The sequence below is a fragment of the Branchiostoma lanceolatum genome, chromosome 6, assembly GCF_035083965.1.
Source record: "Branchiostoma lanceolatum isolate klBraLanc5 chromosome 6, klBraLanc5.hap2, whole genome shotgun sequence".
In the NCBI taxonomy this organism is placed as follows: Eukaryota; Metazoa; Chordata; class Leptocardii; order Amphioxiformes; family Branchiostomatidae; genus Branchiostoma; species Branchiostoma lanceolatum.
Window position 1 is genome coordinate 13,865,656 of NC_089727.1, and position 21,690 is coordinate 13,887,345.

General features: G+C 39.3%; 2 protein-coding genes across 2 annotated transcripts; one reads left to right on the top strand and one right to left on the bottom strand.

Moving 5' to 3' along the window:
* Positions 1-1,207: 1,207 nt before the first annotated feature.
* LOC136437379 (tripartite motif-containing protein 2-like) lies at positions 1,208-12,656 on the top strand. The gene is made up of 3 exons (XM_066431971.1): positions 1,208-1,427; positions 6,829-9,027; positions 9,374-12,656. The coding sequence occupies exons 2-3, from the start codon at positions 6,994-6,996 to the stop codon at positions 9,524-9,526; spliced, it is 2,187 nt and encodes a 728-aa protein (XP_066288068.1). The 5' UTR covers positions 1,208-1,427; positions 6,829-6,993; the 3' UTR covers positions 9,527-12,656.
* LOC136437383 (uncharacterized) lies at positions 12,327-21,272 on the bottom strand. Its single transcript, XM_066431977.1, has 21 exons — positions 21,067-21,272; positions 20,698-20,798; positions 20,193-20,262; positions 19,723-19,853; positions 19,323-19,411; positions 18,943-19,042; positions 18,721-18,764; positions 18,385-18,462; positions 17,768-17,964; positions 16,974-17,038; positions 16,537-16,643; positions 16,320-16,377; positions 15,938-15,991; positions 15,585-15,684; positions 15,419-15,458; positions 15,129-15,180; positions 14,915-15,011; positions 14,675-14,761; positions 14,289-14,412; positions 13,735-13,825; positions 12,327-13,382 (listed from the first exon to the last, which is right to left on the bottom strand). Exons 1-21 carry the CDS (start codon positions 21,239-21,241, stop codon positions 13,317-13,319), a joined length of 1,926 nt encoding a protein of 641 aa, XP_066288074.1. The 5' UTR covers positions 21,242-21,272; the 3' UTR covers positions 12,327-13,316.
* Between the last annotated feature and the right edge of the window lie 418 nt (positions 21,273-21,690).

The following is a 21,690-nucleotide window of genomic DNA, read 5'->3' on the forward strand; positions in this document are numbered from 1 at the left end:
GTGTAGGGATTGCAAAATTGCCAAATAACACACCCTACTATTTTTGCAACAACTCAGAAACAAAATAAATACAATTCAGTTTGGTAAATCACCAAGATCAGCCATGCGAGCAACCAAAACTTAAGAATTTCATGGTAGCATTTTTTCATCAGAGTTGCCTTGCATTATCTTATAAGATCAATATAGTATTACATAATTTCTTAACATAGTAAAAGTTCCTGATGACATCAATGAAAGTGGAGAAATTTTGTATGTACAGGTGAGATTATTACTCTATGAAAAACAAAAGACTTTTTTAAAAGAGTTTATTAGGATACCTAACGGATAACCAACCGACCAGACTGACTATACAATCATGCATAAACTCACAACAACATCTTCAAAAAGGCACTCTTTTTACTAGATGGCGATCGCTGAGTGACCGTACAGTGACCAAAATTGCAATTGTATAACTCTTGATTTCATAATTGCAATACATGAATGATGTAAAAGTTTGACTTATATGTAAAAGCCAATAAAACATACAAAAAGTAGAAAAATTTATTCATTGAGTGACCTTTCAAATGTTTGGTTGGTTGCGGCCTCTAGTGGGTAGGGGGTGTAAGAAGCACCATATTTGGACATGGCAAGTGCCTTTCTATCAGCAAGTCCAGAATGTGTGCCTGGACTGAAATATTTGAGCTTGATGCCTGTAGGGTTTACCAGATCAAATGCCCAACCACTGGGGAACCGAATACATGAATATGTAACGAGTACGTGTAGACTATTACAACATCTGTTCTGCCTGGATGGAGCCCCACAAGAATACAATACAGGCTGAATCTGGATGTCCAGAAAATCACTGAACCCCAATATTCACTGAGCCTCAATTTTTGCTGTGTCCCAATTTTCACTGAGCCCTAATTTTCACGAGCTTGTCGATTGAGGTCCCAATGGTGATTTCGAATGAATGAAGAAATTCATACCGAAATTGACAGCTCTGGGCGAGAATTAATACTTTTATTATTTTTCAGCCAAAAAATAAAGTGCGTTTGAGAGGTGATTCGAATAATTTGGGTAACAGAATTTTTCATCAGTTACCTTTGTTTTAGGATTTAAGAATCTTATAATGATTCATTAGGAAATTGCTTGATATGAGTCAATAGTAATATTTTAGCCAAGATGCCATCTTTCCCCCACCCCCAGAGAGATACCCCAGTGTTAGTGACTCCCCCCCATGAGGGAAGGTCTAGAGATAAGAGCAGGGTGTTGGATGGTTTCCAGATCCTTGCCAGTCATGGGGTACAGCCTGATTAATTTGCATGGTCAGGTGACCAGGTCTGACCTCAAACGGGATCTAGGGTAGGCGTTGGCGGAGAGGCTGTCACACATACTGGGGGAGGTACATGCTCAACACATCTCAGGAAGATGACCAGCATTCTCAAAAGGTAAATCGCACCATTTAACCCTCTCATACCTAGTTTTCTGTTAAACGATATATGGTCACCGTGTAATTCTACACTACATGTATCAAGCATTGAGATGTATAGCACAGCAGGTTTAAATGTAAATGATAGCGCCCATATGATGGCAGCCTGGTAGCCACGTTATCTACAACGTATGCTGATACATGTTGCAGGTTTGAATCTTAATTCACAAATTCTTCATTTCCCTCTTTACTCATCTATATTCTATCTATACTAACATACTGTAACTTATGTGAAATAATCAATAGCTTTATATGATATTTGTGATATTAATATGTACAACACCATCTCAAATTCGCAGCTGCATCTGTGATGTATTTTCTCATACAGTTGTATGACGTGAATCAGGATAATAATGTCCTTCCTTTGAAACAGGAAAAGCCTTAAGACTAAAGGGAAATAGGAAGGGAAAGGGGTGGGATATCATTTGTCTGTTTTGCAACGTGATACATGGGCCCTTTTGCTGCAGCCTTCAATGTGGAATTTGAGAAACAACATGTTGTTCATTACAGGCTGTATGCAAACAAACACATCTTATGGCACAGTGGGGAGGGGGGCACATTACGTCCGACAATATATAATACATTGTGTCTGCACAATATATAATACATTGTGTCTGCACGATACCATCACATTAATTTTGCAGAGAGGTCAATAAGTGGAAATGAAGACTGTATGTGAAATGCAAGCTAAGCAAATTTCTTACGGCAATTCTTAGATTTATACCTCTACAATTGACAGAACTACCACATGCTATAGATTAGTATGAACTATCTAAATTTTCACATGTATGTAGCATATACAACAGTTATATAATACAGTCGCCATGGTCTCTACATGTGGTGTTCCCGAACAATTCTGCCCTTTCCGTAGAAGCCATTAGGGTCAGCAGTATGTCACTGCATGTCTCTGCTAATCCATTCAGGCCCCCATTGATCAAGAATATTAAACATGAGGTCATTCTCTTGTGTTATGAATTATTCATAATCATTACCCCCCAAAAAATGCCACATATAAGGGCATGATGAAATAATTCCAGTATTCAGTAATTTTGCAGATATGTCACTCTCACAGGATTTTGGAAGGTCAATGTAGTAATAAATCATCTTCCAATTGTTACAGTTGATGACTTGCTATAATAACAGGAGACATTTGTCTAAAATTGTATCTTAACAGGTGTTCGAATTTGTTCTATTATAACAAGCATTGTTTACCATCCTAATATGATGCACAATACTCAGAAACATTTATCAATTTTATGTACAAAATATCTCACAGATTCTATTACCATCTCACAGATTCTATTACCATGTTGTAAGTGCACCATAAATCGAATTTTGAACTTACAAAACCAAACAAATTGTTTTGTTTTTGAGCAAATAGAATTCAAAATCAGTTAAGGGCGACAAATTTTTCCAAACGTTTCTCGACCCGAACCTAGTGTTGGTTATTCAAAAATCCAAGTTCCAGTGGTAAGATTTGGTGACAGATGGTTCTATAATACCCTTCAGGTCGGAGTCCAAGTCTTTTGTGTCTCCATGCTTGTTGAGGAACAAAACATTCTAACATTTGAATTATAGTTCAATGCACAGTGTGTTACATGCTTGGCCCAGTTTTGACCCTACCATCTGCAAATACACCAAGTCTAAAGCTATGCATCTATGTGATATTCCAGAGCTGCTTAACTCTAAGTATTGACTTCTACTTAAGATATGTTAACATTCCTAAAATATGTAAATATTGTATTCACAGTATAGTGAGTATGCTATCTTAGATATCGTGAGAAAGTAACATTGAAGACGTCAATGTCAAGAGTATTGGCATGTCAATGTTGAACTTCACAACACCCTCCAAGAACTGTTTGTACAGTAAACCAGGCACGGACCCCCCAGGGGTTCAGCTTGGGTGAACATGAATTTCAAAGTTATTTGTTGGGTTTACAAAATACAAAGAGAAGTGTAACGTTAGCTTAGCTAAAAAATAAATTTGTTTTGACACTTGAATTTCTAGTATCCTGATACATGACATTGTATTATCTGTTTGGTTGACATTAGTTCTTTGAATACCTTCATCAGGTTTTAGGTTATAGGAAAATTTTTATTGTGATACGACCTAGATAAGACTTAACTGGCCAATGTTTCGGTAGATTATCAGCTATCTTCAGAGTTCAGAGAAAAGTAGCCAGGTGTATTTTCTCTTGGTTGTGTAAGAATAATAATTTTCCAATTGTTGGACATGGTAAGAAATTCTTCACCATAATTCTGTACCTTAAGTGCAATAAATGCCTTTCCTGTCAGCCTCAAAATGTACACCCAAATTCAGTAGGTTGACAACTCTTTCAGAAATGCCCTCCCTCCCCCATTCACTCACACACTCAGGAAAATTTTCTATGCTACTTGGTTTGACCTTGTCAGAATTTCTCCACCATAATTCCATACCTTTAGTGCAATTTATCCTTTCCCTTCACGCCTTATACATTGTAATGTACACCCAAATCCAGTAGGTAACGACAACTCTATCAGAAATGCCCTCCCTCCCCCCTTCACTCCCACACTCACCTCATAACTACAAATTACCCCCTTGTTATGTAACAAGTGTGTCATTCAGTGATTCAGCCAGGTGGTGACAAATCCCATAACCCTACCAGTAAACCCCCCCAACAAGTCAGACCACATGAGTAGGCCTTGTGACATTACATGTTCGGAGGTGACTCAGGTTCACTGCTAACAATTACTGCAACCAGGTGTCTGGCATGGAAGGAGGTATGGTGACTGTACGTGTAGTTATTTCAATTTTCTCACACACAATTACTGTCCTCCTGTAGTAAGAGTTCTTTTTGGCCACCTGCTAGGACTGTGTAGAATATGATTACAGTTATATCATGTAATTTTGTTCAATCAAAATCCTCTGAAATGACGCAGTGTGACGCAAATGTTGCAGATGAACAGTGATCTATCTTTAGTAAGCAAATCCTGCTTTAGATTACGTATTGCCATTTTTAAGAGTGTCTAAGAAAAGAGGATTGTGACAATGAAAATGACATTATAGATAAGGAATTCAGACACATAAAGTGGAGGATGTTTTTCTGTCCTGATCTTGACCCCATACAGATCTGGGTTCCTGAAAAGCCTGTAAAGAAAGCCCCAAGTAATTTTCCTTCCCTTTCAAGTTAAAGGTCTTCCCCGCAAGGCTTCACCAGCTGTTTCTTTGATTCTTCTTCCAGACCAGGAAGGAATTAGGGGTCAATCATTCTTCACCTTTGCAGAGGACTAGCATTAGGGGCCAATCATTTGTCTCCTTCAAAGAGGAGGAATCAGGGGTTAACCATTTGCAACTACATGTATAGGGGATATATGTACTTGTGGCAACCATTGCAATCTTGTTTGTTTGATTGTTTTGATCAAAGATTTTTTTATCTAAATTCTGTAAAAATGAGAACTGTTCTTCACAACGCTTACAGCATAGCCATTGGGTACTACATTTCTGCCAGCCTGCTTTACAGAATGTCTCTGTAAATCAGTCCCACCCCTCCGGAGGATGAAATGTCCCACCCCTCCTGCCATGCAGGACAGCCAGTCTGGTGATACATATATGTCTACCATCAGCCTTCTGGGACTGAACAAATTTTACACCTGAATGATGGATGCCTCAGTTTTTCCTCATCGCCAAAATTTGAAATTAGATTCTTATTTGCATCACGTCCATCAATCGTGATGGACCGTCTCCGGAATGGCAATTTGGGTGCAGATCAGTCGCTGATCTGTTTGACGGAACAAACGAGGTCAATCAATCGACAGCAGTGATTGGTCAGGCATTTTATGTGCAGGAACAGATGTAAGCCATGATAATGCCCATGATAGTGCACATTTGGTGCAATATATTTCAGGGCTTAAAATACTTTTTTCTCCATACATGCAGGTGACATCAAAAACTGCCTGCACCACTCAATTTCTTTTCTTACCCTTTAAGACCATAAAAAACAATGGTTTAAGGTGCTCCTGGAAACCTCTTAATAATTCTTAAGTCTGTTGTACAGCAGAGTTTAGAATGTAAATGTATATCACTGCATTTGTATGGCAATAGTTTAGGATACCTACAAATACATGTACCTACTGCAGTACAGGTTAGGTACAGGTAGAGGTCAAAAACACCTGCACTGAACGACAATTTCACCCGGACTAGCCTGCATATGCAGGTGGCATTTCGATCCCTATGTTTAACAACACGAATAATTGATACTATGCTTCCTTTGATACATCTTTCTTAGCCAGATTTGAATAATTCATCATGAAGGCTTAACCCCATAAGAGATCATTATCAAATCAGAGTAACTTACAGATGCATTGAGAATGTAAATAAAAACTGTAATTTGGATACAAAATAAATCGTGGGAAAAAATACTTCACCAAAATATAAAGCTGCTTTACAAATGTACCAGAGTTATTCAATATATAGTATATTACATAATATATAACGTTATGCTGATATAACTATATACTAGTAAAACTTGTCCCTCAATTCTTTTTTTCCTGAGAGGGGGTTACAGTCTTGCAGCTGCTCCCATATTTGAATAGACTCATTATAGAGTAACATTTTAAGCATGTCAAACTCCAATGACACTTATTGATAAGAGTAAGAGTAGGATGGACTCAGCTCTCAAGTTGTCAAGTATACATTAAGCTAAATTCTAAAATCCCACTGTGACAGCATATGCATCAAAGGGAAGGATATCACATAAACTATAATATCACATATAATCCAAGCTGACTGGTGGGAATATTTTCTTGCAGTGATAGACCTGAGTCAGTGAGTGGCATCTGTATGAACATCCCACAGGGCTGGCTGCTGAATGTTTTGCACATTTCTAGCAATCCAATGGCATGATGGCTAAGAGAATCTGGTACACAATATATTTACAAACCTAAACCCGTTTGACACTTTCTTGCTCAAATGTCCCTTGCTGAGTTCTCCAGGCACTTTCCATACTGAGCTTCCTTGTTCTTACTCGCAGTATAACAAGACAATGATTGACTGTAAGGCTGCTATAGGGTATGACATAACTGACAAATTCTAATCATTTTGGGCAATGCACTGTTGGTTGCAACCATTAAGATATAACAAATAGACTTTATACGTCCACATTTTGCAAAGAAACTTGAAGCTTTGAAAAGCAGTTTACCAATCTATGAAAAATAGGGAGATATCTTGTTGGAACAAGGCAATAGCACAAAGTGGGTGTGAAAAGTTTCGGTTGTGCAATCACTGGAAGACAAGAAAATTATATAAACTTTAAGGTAAAGTACTAATATACCATTCAAATATATGATGTGATTTTGACTTCACTTTTTCCTGTTCTTTACAGAACTCAAGTTCAATCATAGGACCTCCAAGTTGCATACATCTGATGTGCCTCCCAGTCAAAACTGACCTTTAATGCTTGTAAGCATTCTTGTGCATTCTGGAGCAGAGGTGGGGACCGCACCATCACACTGACCAAGACTTCCAACACTGATATCCGAGTTTTACAATGGCCAGCAACATCCCTGTAGTCAAGCAGATTGACAAGCAGTTCCTGATCTGCGGAATTTGTCTGGAGCGTTATAAAACTCCCAAGGTCCTCCCTTGCCTTCACACCTTCTGTGAGTGCTGCTTACAAACTTACATTCCTCAAGAGAGCCTTTCCCTGTCTTGCCCCGTCTGCCGCCAGACGTCTATTCTCCCGCAAGAGGGAGTGTCGGCTCTCCAGAATAACTTCTTCATCACCGGTCTGATGGAGGTACTGGAGCGACCAGAGGAGGACTCGGAAGATCCTCCGGAAGCGATGAAACCTCAGCCGCTGTCGTGTCCTAGTCACGAGGGGCAGGACCTGGAGTACTACTGCCAGTCCTGCGAAACGGCCGTGTGCCAGAACTGCACCGCGGTGGAGCACAACGAACACACCACCGTGCAGCTGAAAGACGTGGTGCAGGATCACAAGGCTGCCCTACAGCAGCGCTTAGAGATAGCCAAGTCCCAACTCCCAAGCATAGCGGAGGCAATCAAGAACATCTCAGAGATCAGCCAACATCTCGCCACAAAGAAAAGCGATGCAGAGATTGAAATCACCAGTGCATTTGAGGAGCTGGAGAAGGCTATTAGCCAACGAAAAACAGCCCTGTTCTCTGAGTTAGAGACGATATACAGCTCTAAGAACCAAGTTCTACATGACCAGAAAGAGGCCCTGAACTCTGCATTAGCGAACATCAGTAGCAGCTGTGAGTTTACAGAACAGGCCCTGAGTCACGGGAACGAGACAGAAGTTCTGTTGATCAAGAAACAGATGAGCGACAGACTCACAGAACTGGCGTCCATTAAGTACCCTTTAAAACCAGAGCAGAATGATTTTGTGCTGTTCCAAGCAGAGTTGGACAACATCAAACGGTCCATTGCAAATTTGGGCTGTATACTGACCAACCATTCAGTCGGACACGAGACTGTAGCAAGCGGGGAAGGGCTCAGGCAAGGAGTGATTGGTCGACAAATGTCAGTCACCATTACGACAAAAGATCGTCTCGGCAGCTTGATTAAGACTGGACATGCGGACATTTCGGTGGAGATAGCCAGCCCGGAGGGCAGTATGATAGATGGTGATGTAGCAGACAACAAGAATGGGACGTACGAACTGACGTACCTACCTCAGAAGGAAGGCAAATACAGCATGGCTCTGAGGCTATTTGGTGAACATGTCAGAGGTAGCCCATTTGATCTGAAGGTCATACCAGAGTCTCAACTTCCCGACCAGTCTGTCAAGACGAAAATGATCAAGACTGGTACCGTGCGACAAAAAGCGTACAAGCGCCCCGCTAGCAGTAGGTCGAAAGGCTCGCGTCCGAGAAGCAACCCAATCGAGGACGATCTAGTAATGCGAGTTGGGGTTAAAGGTCGTAACAAGGGTGAGTTCACTAATCCACAAGGGGTGGCCACGTGTCCAGGAAAGATCATAGTTGCGGACAGCAACAACCAGGTTATACAAGTGTTCAGTAACATGGGAGACTTCAAGTTGAAGTTTGGTGCTCGAGGTCGCAACGCTGGGCAGCTTCAAAGACCCACGGGGGTGACAGTTTCGCACAATGGAAATTACATCGTGGCCGACTACGACAACAAGTGGGTCAGCGTGTTCGGACCCGACGGGAAGTTCATCAACAAGTTTGGCTCAGGAAAACTTCTCGGCCCCAAGGGGGTGGCGGTCGACAAGAACGGACACATCATCGTCGTTGACAACAAGGCCAGCTGCGTCTTCATCTTCCAGTCTAACGGAAAGTTCCTGCAGAAGTTTGGTTCGCGAGGAAATGACGACAAGCAGTTTGCTGGACCGCACTTCGTTGCTGTTAGTCCGGCGAACAACATTGTGGTGTCGGACTTCCACAACCATTGCGTGAAGGTGTTTGACCCAAACGGGACGTTTCTGTACCGTTTCGGATCAAATGGAGAGGGCAATGGACAGTTCAACGCGCCGACAGGCGTGGCTGTTGACTCGTCAGGTAACATCATTGTTGCAGACTGGGGAAACAGCAGGATACAGGTGAGATTATCATTTTCTTTAAAGGTCTAGAAAAATAGAGGTATGGATCTCAAGTACAGAATCCAAGAAAGGGTCATGTATGTGTGGATTTGGAATCAAAATAAAAGGCAGATAGGAATGGACACTTAACAATGGGGCTGGCAAGAGATCAGAGTAAAACGTGACAGAAAAAAGAGTATTCCAGTAACCCTGCAAAAATTTTTCTATGATATATCAAAAACATATCAAAGAGTGGAAAGGACATACAAGTCTCGATTTTGCTTCTTCTCACCAGTTTACACAATGTTACCAGACTTGGCAAGCACACAAAGTTTACAACACTCAAATTGCACTTTCTATTTTTCAGGTGTTTGACTGTACTGGATCGTTCCTGTCTTATGTGAACACCATGGCGGATCCACTGTACGGGCCACAGGGGCTGTGCCTCACCGCTGACGGCTACGTGGCAGTGGCCGACTCAGGAAACCACTGCTTCAAGATATACAAGTATCTACAATAACAATGCTAAAACATGTAGTACATTACCCTCTAATCAAGGACACTATATAGTGTCCTTGCTCTAATAGAATCAAAACATAACAAGCTTACGCATACAAGAAGAATCAACTGTAGAAGCATTGTTATTCATCTAATAATGGATAGCAGATTTCATGGACTGTATTAGACATCTTTTCCATGTTATCACATCTCCTCATGCTTACCATTGAAATAAAAGCTACAGGATTGTGAAATTGACTTAGCTACATGCTCTTGTGGCCATCTCTGGTCTAGAGCATGATCATGGTAGTCACAAAAGCAAGGTTTCCTCCTCCCCCCTCCAAGATACAAGTTTTGCTTAAAGTAAAATGTAAACATGCTAGCTGCCTAAGAGACATAAAGCATCCTTAGCTTTAGCAAATAAAGTGATAACGTTATACCAGAAATGGGAACCCTGCCAAATGATAGCACTATGGCCAATGTACCTCTTAATACTAGTGTCAGTCCGTAGAATTAAAAACCTACTCCCACCTTTAAAGAACATTACCCCAAAATGTATAAAATGCTTGATGTGAATTGCAAAGTCATAAACAGTGTGAGATAATGACTCAACACTGTTGGCTGTGTTGCAACGTGGCGAATGCAAAATCATGAATGTGCAAGGCTGAATGTAGAAATACGCTGACTAAGAGAGCTGAAACATTGCTGTGAAAGTTGTTCCCACCAGACATGGTAACACGCATGGAGCCCATGTACTGATCATCAATGCTGCAAAACCGCTTTGGTTCAAATGTAAATGCAAATTTGTCAAATGTGCAATGAAACTGAAAGGAATTTTGTAAAAAAAAAAGCCATAGGAATTTGGCCCTGCCTAAAAAACTATATAATTTTTTTAAATACTATCATTTAATATTTTGTCTTTCAACTTTTTATGATATCCTGTTCTGTACATGTAGTAAGTTATCACATTGTATATATTATTGTTAGTAACAAAATCATTGTTCCTTCAGTTGGTTAAGTTTAACTTTCATAATTGATACACGCCATTCAGAAAGTATCATTTACAGTATGGGCAATATGCTTCAAGAACCATCATCATGTATTTGGAAGTACACAGGACCTGTAGTTTATGCTTGTGGTGTTTAATTAAATCATTTTGATTTCTATTAAATAGCCCGTGTTGTGTAGGCCTTTAGAATGTCAGTTCAATATGCCACCTGTACATGTGACTAATACATGCATTCACGTCATGATTGCTCATACATTGAATCAGATCATGTATTACACTTTATCCAATACATGCCACAGTCATAACCAGCCAAACATGGATGGATAATGCAGCAGTTTAAGGTAAATGTTGTTACAACAGTTAGTGTAGAAACCAATCTGCTACAATGATAGAAAATCCCAGTAATTCATGATATGATTCTGGATAATGGTTGTTACATCTAATCTAACATCTCGAAATTTGTTCATCCAAATAGAGTCCAGCATCTGTGCTACTTACATGTCATCTTATGCATTTATTTATCATGTTCTGTGTATCATAATACAACAGCTCCTGTTTAAGAAAGTGTTGAATTATTCTTAAAATTACATACTGATCATGTTAAGCATTTGACTAACGAAATAGTATCAGATTGATAGTTTGATTTCATCAGCAACTGTTCTAATGAAAACTCACAATTCTTCACTGAGATTTCAGTACTATACTAATGAAGTAGATATTGTGAGGAAAACAAGTTTAAAACAGTTGCAGGATAGCAACCAGTTTTGTGCCTTTGAATAGTTATTATAGGTAATTATTGGGTGATTCTGATTTAAAGTCTGATTCAAACAACAGACCTTAGTTACAATTGCATACATTGTATTTGTGTTTATCCAAACTGCACAATGAATGAGAACAGGGCTCTCTCTATTGCTCTAATAAATTATAGATTTGTCCCCAGTTTTACAGAACAAAGCTCAGACTCAATGCTGAAAGTGCAAGGAATCTAGGGGCATCCATAGACACGCTCCCCTTGATTTGGAATTTTGAGCTTCCAAACTCTCTGCAGTGCTGTTTCTTGCATTCTGAGGACCTCTTTTCAAATAGCTGCATATTGATCTGGTGTAAGTTTTGGGGCACAGCTGACAACCTGATCAAAAGTTTTGATTTGTCAATCAACAGAATGGTTGAAAAATCATATCGGTACTGGGCATAAAAAATTCCAGGAGGGACACTGGAGAGAGAGAGAGCTCTTAACAAGACAAAACAGTTAGTTTTCACTATGCACACCACAACATGATGGAGCAGTAACTAAAATACAATCTGGAATGAAACAAAGACAGCATGGTAGCTTAATGAACAAATTGTCAACTTGATGTGGCTTATCTTTTGTAGTAACTGCTCTTGACCTTTGTGTTGTATTTGTCAAAAAAACCTTCAAGACATGTGAAAAGGCAAAAAGGCAAAGTTTAGCTCAAGTCGAGAATTGATCTGAGTGGTTGTTGCTGTAATGTTTGTAAGAGGCAGGGTTTGTATTAAGAGCAAATAAATAAGCCGCATATACTGTGTTGAACTTGCACACTAACTTTTGTCCCATGGCTGCTACATGTATTTAGATACTTTACGATACTCACAGTAAGAGAGATGTTTGTGGATAGTAAGAAAAATGTAGACATTCCTTGTTGATAAGTCCTTAAAAGAAATAATCTTTGCTTTTCTGCAAGAGCTACTGCATACTTGTGCATGTATTAATTTTGATGGTCACACAGGTATCTATGATCATGCAGGTTTGTTTTAACCATCAGTGCTCTAGACCAGTACAACATTTTTGCCATGTGGCAAGTACAGAGTACTGAAGGTTAAATACTTATCATCAACAGCTGAGTAACCTCAATAATATCTTTCTTTATATTGAAAAGTATAATTTTTCCTTTTGTCAGTGTATAAACTATTGAAGATACCTGGTAAAGCAGTTTTGTCATCAATTGACAAATCAGGCACTTGTACCATCGAAACGTGTTCCAAGAATGTTTGCTTCTAGAATTTGTATAACGGAAATGAAAGCAGAACCAACACATGAGGTAGACTTGTTCAAGCAAGACGAAAAGAATTTTGTGTGCAATGCTACTTGCTTTGAGAAGCCATAAATGTGCGATTTCTTACACACATGTTGTCAGGCTCCTTGTTTGTGTGTATTAGTGTGTTACTATTTAACATATGTGCAGGCAGACATCATAACATTTGGTCAGCATTGGATACATTTATTGACAGTCATGTGTTGTTCAATATGGATTCATAAACGGTGACATTTGAGTGTTTAAGAGATTCAAAACGGCTATCTTGGATTAACCTTATTCCTACTGATGGACCATCCATGCAGCAGAATCTATATATATCACCAGTAATTGATAGGGAAGGGTTAAACATGTCTGGAGTATGGAGTAACCCCATGTATACATATATATTAGTAACATAACTGAGTTGCCCAGAGATGTGCAGCATTTACATCATCATCATCAGTCGATGTGCTTTCGAAACAACAGTTACACACGTAAGATATTCTTAATCGTTCACAAAAATACTGTTCCTCCAGCCCAAGTGATTTTTGTCACATTTACTAGCTCATGATTCTGATGTGTCCTTTAAAACATTAAAGACTATCCCTTCATTGTCTTCAATTCAATCAAATTGTCTTTCACAGATTCACTACACACAATGAATTTAATTCCTAATCTCATAAACTTTTGTGGATAAACATACAGAAATATCAAAATAAAAGAATAGTGACACCTATCTGTAGCACACACTGCTCCACAAAAACACCTCACTGCACCAATTTTGGTACATTTGTTATCTTGAAATCCAGCAGCATCTGTCCATAGGCTTTACCCTGGAAAAAGCACAAAAAAACACTCCATTATATCACACAAATTTTATCATTATAGTAGACCATTTCACAATGCTTGTTTTCCTATACAAGGTATCAAACAAAGCCATTACTGTTAATGCAGAAATGACAACTGTGAAACTTTTTGCCCACCTATTACTGTAGCGCTACTATTGTTTCAAACGCAAACTTAAGACCCCCGCGAACACTCCATTTTCTCCATACCGCGAAATAAAACCATGCGAACTTAAATGCATTCCCAGAATCATCAAGCATGTCAAAAAAGCATTGCTAGATGCCAAAAATAATACTTTTTCCAAAATGTGATATCAGTCATGAGTGCATCGTCCTATACCTGTGGGTCACTCCTGAGGGATGCCACCCCTCCCCCTCCCAGGGAGTTCTTCAGCACAAAGTTCAAGGCATGGATTCCTGGAACATCATATCTACAGCAAGGACAACAGAAACACATGTTAAATGTGATCTTGCCATGTAGTACATACTACATATGTAGCACATACTACATAGTGATTGTAAATGGTTCCCAGAAATACCACAATGTTTGTGTATCTGTATTATTTGACAGAAAACAATCTCAACCTTATAAACCTTATAGTGGTGGGAATTTTTCAAGAAGAACTTATGGACAACAAAATATTAGATATTACCAGGGTATTACTTTACCACCTTCTTTATACTTGTATATCTTTCTTCTTTTGTGGGTGTGTGTGTGTGGGGGGGGGGGGACTGAGAAAAGGCACATCAAATCATGACATAAAATTTTTCTAAAAATGGGAATGCTTTTGGCATCTCAAGAATCATGTGGTAATAGATGTACTGTAAAACAAAATTTCCTCCAACCTTCAGCTTACATGTTGGACATACATTTCCTGCCAATGATTTTCTTACCTGATGACTTGGGGGGATGCACCATCATAAGGTTCCAGCAGGTGCTGGAAATACTGCTGAACAGCTTCAGGTGTCAGAGCAGCTCGCAGGTACGGCAGGTAGGAAGGACACCTGGCCACCACACCTGCGAATGTACAGATTCAATGTTCAGAAGTGCCACCCAACTTGTAACGGAACTGTTCAGCATTCAGAATTGGAAACCACACTCACAGAAAATAGATAAGAAATATCCCTTCAAGTTAAAAAAATGTTTTTAACAGTTTTCAAAACTTAAAAAAAGTAAATATGCTGAGTTGTCACTTTTGCTCCAAATCACAGCTTATGATGGCTCTTACACAAACTCTCCTGATAATTAGACAGTTTATAAATGTGTAAACAGCACCCACCAATGTTGCAGGAGTTTCCTTTGTCCCCACTCCTGGTGTAGGCCAGGTCCTCTAACCTGTATGTACAGGGTCCACTCTCCACAGCTTCTGTCAAACCAAACAGAAATAACCATACTTATTATATCAAACTATTTTACTAGCGGTATCAATTCATACTAGTCAAAACAATGATGTCTTGACAACTGTGGATATTGTTTATTACAGTTCTCAATGTTAGAAAATGAATATCCTCCCTGATACCTGACTCCACTGCTGGCTGAGCTTCTTGTTGCTGACCATCCACCCTGTGGTCGTCTACCATGGTCTCTACTTCCTCGCCGTCCACATGGATGTCAATCTGGGCAAAAGAAAGTGCATCATGAATAAAAATAATCCTTCAAATGTTTGTGACAAATGAATCTTAAGTTAGATATCCTGTGGTATTCTTACAAAAATGTAGGTGTGGCAAACTTACCTTCAGGTTTTCCTTGTTGTAGAGAAAGGAAAACAGTTTCAACACTGGAGACCTGAAAAATTTGATTCCATGTAAACAAATGTATTTCAAAATCAAGCAAACAAACTTTAAATTTGTACATTTGACAAATAGAATATGAATAGAAAGGCTTCGTGAGAATTTTTCTTTTAATTCTTAATCTTATCATTCTAATAACAGGTTCTGCTCTTCACAACAGCAAGAAAATTAGCAAATATTGACACATGACATATAAGGATTTAATAAGTTGGGCATGAGGTACAAACACTTACACTCTTGGTCTGCCGCCAACAATACCTGTCAAACCAGGTGCTGTAAAAAGAAACAAATTTGTGGTATTTTTCGTTAAAAAAAGAAAATTAAAAGAACAAAATATCTTCTAAAACCAAAGGTCATCAGTATGAAACAGGTGAGACTTAGAAAACATTAAGAACGAACCCATGCCGGTGCCAGCAGGAGCAATCTCCCCTGCAAACAGCTGCAGGGCTCTTCTATCATTGTGCTGCACCCCAAACCACAGGGCAACTTCACGCTGGGCCTGTGGATAGGACAGGGGAGGGGAGGGAGACACCTTTTGTAAAAGCCCTGTTTCACATAAACAAAGTAGGGGACAAGAAAACAGCTCTAACAATTCAATTTTTTCTGACCGAACCTTTTACATTCTAGCTTCCTTGGAGTTTATTGAAGGCTGAAATATGAATAAACAATGCAACACTTCTTTTTGTGATTCTTAAGGAATTGAGGGAGACTCAACAGGACCTAAGAAGTATGTAGAAAAAAGCAACATTAACCTTGGCTAGTGTTGGGTTGGCATGTGGTCCATATGTTTCTTCTGCTCCCACAATCTGTAGAGTGGGAAAAAATGACAAACATTGTAGCAGTGAATGTAGTAGTTCATTCATCAATGCACACATAGTGTGTTCTTGAGCTCAGTACAGAAAATAACACAATTCATGAGTGTAATGTCTATAATATAAAGAAATTGGGTTTTTAGATACGTAAAGACATAATATTCATATTACCATAAAGGGGACATTTTCTATGTTGGAATTTATCTACATCTAATGTGTTAATGAACTTATCTGTGTAAGGTTGCAAGTATTATCTAATTTCTACTACATTTTCTTTGAACAACTTGAGGAAGTGTAAGCTGACATAGCTTTGCAATATTACCTGTATGTGTACTTTCTTGAAGTCTTCCATCCCAAGCTGCTTGTATATCCTTCTAACTCTGAAAACATAAGCATCAAGGAAGACATCACAATCATTGTTGTCATAATTGTCCTTTTTCTGGACCCCAAATGTACTAGTTTTTAACTCCATATGAAAATATGGAAGATAAAAGAACAGAAGACAAGTTATGTATATCAACTTCCTTGTTTGTACTCACCTCTTCAGGATACTCTCTGCTGTTCTCCTGGCCTTGTCTACAGCCCTGGGTCCTCCCACGGCACAGACTGCCAGGGCTCGGTAACCATCAAAATATGTCGCACTCACCTATAGAACATCAAAAACCCTTTCAGTATCTGCTTGGCATTTTTGCAACAATCTATTGGTTTACTATCATCTAGAAATAGTGCAGGAAGGATTGGGGGAAATGCTACATATCTTTGCTATGTCACTTTGTAAAATTTCACTGCAAGATCACTGTTTTCTTTGACATTGTTTTCATGTTTCTTGGCATAAGTATTTTCATCTTCATTCCTGAGAAATTTGTTTTGCACATACATGTAACACACACACCATCAACTCCTTAAGCCTATATAGAAAAAAAAGACAAAACAATGAAAGATGGATGAAAAGAGGACACACAAGAAGAGGAACTACCTTAGCATGTTTTGAAGGAGGGTTTCCTTTTGCCCCAGTAACCAACACAGCACCCCCATCCTGACCTGTGAAGGGAAAACATATTAAAGATTTAAACATTATCTGAAAAACAAAACACAAACCTGTCTTTACTTCTGAACACTATCCATATAGTTGAACACAACACATATATACTTGCACACATAGATACATACATTCATACAGACCTGGCCCTGGTGCTGAACACCATCCATGCATATGAAACAGACCTGTCCTTGGTACTGAACACTATCCATACAAACATACAGTCATTTCCTTGGTGCTGAACACTATCCACACAGTTGAACATTATCCATACATACATACAGAACCTACTTGTCCTTGGTGCTGAACACTATCCATCCATACAGTCCTGTTCCTGGTGCTGAACATCATCCATATATATGCAACAGACCTGTCCTTGGTGCTGAACACTATCCATACAGTCTTGTCCCTGGTGCTGAACATCATCCATACATATGCAACAGACCTGTCCTTGGAGCTGAACACTAACCATGCATACGTACATACAGTCCTGTCCCTGTTGCTGAACATTATCCATACATTCATACAGTCCTGTCCATAGTGCTGTGAACACTATCCATACATGTAGACCTGTCCCTGAGCACTATTCATACATACAGACATACCTGCCCTTTGTGCTGAAAACTATCCATACATATGTAACAGGCCTGTTCCTTGTGCTGAACACCATTCCCATGAAGTTCAAGTTCAAGTTCTAATTTTCCATGTGCTATATATGAAATTCTACAAACCATCGATTTCCTTCAGTGTCACGTCTGCAAAGTCACACGACACATCGGGAAGGAGGTATGCGCGTGGATCACCAATCTCGTACACGATCTGCTCCGCAACTGTTGGCACGGATACCAAACCGCCAGTCTTGGGGGGCTTGCTCACGACAAACTGGCCATCAGACGCTACCTCCACAATAGGGAATCCCATCTTGTCCCTGGAAACAATGTAAATATAAATCATTATCAGCATTTCCATGAAACATTGCAAAATTCTGTTTGCATTTTTCTCTGTCATGTGTAAAACAATTCTGTATCATTTTCCAAGAGTAAGTTATCAAACTCCTGTGACAATTCTTTAAAATCTTAGCATCCATTTTGCCCTGCCATTTTCCTGGCTCATTTTCTAGGAGGATGTAATTGGGCTACATTTCATCTATAACTGAAAACACAAACAAATGCAGGGTAATTCATACATTTCTTTCAAAACTGTTGACGTAAAACTGTTGTGAATTTGAGTCATTTTGGGGCATAATTTCTGTTGTTTTCTAATGATATACTGCCCCTATAGCTTTTGGATCTGTCTGTGCTTTATTCTTAAGTTCTCAAGAAAGGAAAAATAAGAAACCTTGACTTACCAATCTGGTATTGTGTGCCAGTCAGTGAATATCCCACCAGTTCCTTGAGCACCACACTCTACAATATGGCCAGCAAGGCTGAAAAAACATACATGGACTTGTCTGAAATGGATCCGTAATATATAGCACTCAAATGTTCCCTCAAAAAAAGGCCTATTGTAAAGATAAAATGATCCAGTGCTCTTTTTCAAGTATTGGTTTGACATTCAGCTTAGAGAATAAGTGACAGGACCTAACTTTTATGAAGACAAAATCAACAAACTTTGCATAAAATCAACAAAGAAAAGAAGGATGGTTTAACAAAGATAAAACATGATTTTCTTAAAACCTCCATACCTTCCTGCTGCAAGAAGATCATAGTCTGTTGTCTTCCAACCAAACTGTGTGGCAGTAAGATACAATAGTAAAAAAATGAAATAACAACTTTCCAACAATCATTGTACAAGCTGTATTTATCATTTGAAAAAATAAAATCATACCCTGAAAGGAGAAACAAAGTTTCTGGTATTGTTTTGAAAACAGTCCTATGAGACCAACAACAGTACCATGAATACTTACCGAGTGCAGCAATGGTCCCAGTACCACAGCACTGTCCACACACCTCCCTGTGATCACTACATCAGCTCCATGGTCTAGGGCTCTGCTGATTGGCCGAGCCCTACAGAAATAACCAAATAAGGCTGTTAAGTTAATAGAGTTAGGAGGGACAGCAGATTCATGGTCTAGGGCTCTGCTGATTGGCTATGTCCTACAGAAATGACCAAAGAAATATAGGGAGAGACAACAACTAACTGTACAGGCTAGGCCTCTATGTACTATAATTAGACTTATTCTATTTTCCCCTAAAACTCATACTATGAGTTATAATGAACAAAATCCTTGGCAATTTTCCTCAGATATTTCAAACAGGATGATTCAAATGAGTGTTGATACTTTACCCTAGATAGGCATTCATACTGTGTATAGTCTTGGGGAGTTGTGCACCGGAGTCCAAATCTCTCACCCCGGAGGCTGCAACATCTGCAAGCTGAAATCAAGACAAAGATTAAGACATATCTTAACATGTACCACTGTGCGACATATGATCCACTGTGAAAATTTCCCAGCCAAGTACCTTTTAAAGGCATGAGAACAGTTCTTACTAAAGCTGGATGGCTGAAATTCTTTTCCTGAGAATGTTTTGTTTCAGTACAAGGAAAAAGTAAAAAAACACACAAGGACACAGAGAAGTAGCCATGACACATTTTTGTAGACCATTTCTGCACTACATTTACCTTTAAACATCTAAAACATCAATATTAATAAGTTATTGACCTACACAAACAGATATAAGATCACCTGTGGCATTAGGTCATCTCCAAATATGGTAGCAATCTTCAGGTCCACTCCAGACTTCTTGGCTACCTCCTGTAGTGCCACAGCACAGGCCTGCGGGTTCACTCCCCCAGCGTTACTCACCACACGGATACCTGGGCATTACAATACACATGTGAAACTCTTCCAGCAATTACTCACTACACAGATACCTGTGTATAACAAAATACGAGGTTACCATTCAGGGATAAGTGATCAGGGCTATGTAAGTTACAGACTGACTGTTGTGACAGCAGGATATGTGTATATAGATGTAGTATAAGTATGTATATATGTGTATATAGAATGTAGTATAAGTATATATATAATATCATAAAGAATGTGTATATAGATACATGCGTATATAGATGTAGTATAAGTATATATATAATATCATAAAGAATGTTTGTAGGACTGCATTATAATAATCAGGCCATATCAAAGGAGAAGCAAACCTTTCTTCTTGATATCCTTTATGAAAGGTCCAATAGCTGTTCGGACAAAATCAGGAGCATAGCCAAAATTCTGAAAAGGGGAAAATACAATTATGCTTTGAAAGAACATTAAAGTTGTCTGAGACTACTGAGACATGAATTACCTTCTGCTTATGTTCAAATAAATCATCAAAGTAACAAGTACATGTATGCTGGCATTTATGAAAACAATAGAACATGCACACACGCACAGACAAGACACAAACTTTTCTTCACTCAATCCCTTGATTTACAATTACAGTACAGACTTCGGGATATGCATCACAGTCCCGCGAGATTCCACAGGACGTACCGCGGAATAGCGCGAGACATATAGCGATATCCCACAGTACGTCCCGCAGAACTTGATGCATATCCCAAAGTAAGTACTGTAAGGAAAGTGTCTTTTATTATTACTACGTAAAGTACCAGTCTTGTTTTGCTTCTTATTTTTTCTTCCGTTAGAATCCCTGACATAAGAACCCACCTGGTCTTTCTGCTTGGCTGCAGCCATGAGGGACATGGTGACCTCGGCCAGGTAGTCAAACACCAGGAACTCGATGTTGCCCTGGTGGATCAGCTGCGGAGCTGCAGCATAATATCATCATCACTGCATAATTTAGATACACGTAGATGCACAATACTGGGTTTTAAATTTATGGAATAGAAAATTCATCATTTGTGGTGCAATTTAAAAATTGAAGTAAAAAGATGATACAGTTTCTTTACTTAATACTTAAAATATTCCGGGTTTAATTTTTGTTACATCAAGGACGTTACTTGATTTAGGATGAAATCCTGACGGGCACAAACGCCCCCCTCCCCCTCTAAAAGTTTCTTGATGACCGACACCCACCTGCGGTCGCCGTGTCGCCCCAGAACCCAGAGGCGCAGCCGATCCTGACGGTTTTCCCCGACAGGGGCGAGGAACTTCCGTTTGCATTGCTGTAGTTTCTTTGGCAAGCCGCTAGACATCTGAAATGGAGCCTTGAAAGCGGGAAAATGACTTTTGTCGCAAGTACGGTCGCCATGTTGCCGCTTCCACATGTGACCTGACCTGACCCTTGATAAGGGGCCGTACATTTTACTTTCGGGGGAGCATGTTGCAAAATGGGTTTTACCTATCATCTGGATTATCAGGGAACAAAATCTACCAATATAAGATTGTTATTTAGCCGTAAACAAATCAGCACTTATAGCCTTTCTTAAACTTTTTCATTATTGCCGAGTTCAGCGGTAATGGTGCTACCCCGAGGTACTGTCTGAAACGCCCCTTATTTCGTGCCCGAAACTGAAAATCACTTCCGCGTTTGCAGCTCTTGGTAACGTTACAAATATTATCGTCTCCAAAGGTTTTTGTCTCGAAGGTAAGAATTATTTTCCAGAATCTCACAAACTAGAAGTAACTTTTTGCTCAATACTGTAACAACTCAGACTCTGGTGAAGAGAATTAGTTTATTAGAAGTTCAGTAATAAGTTT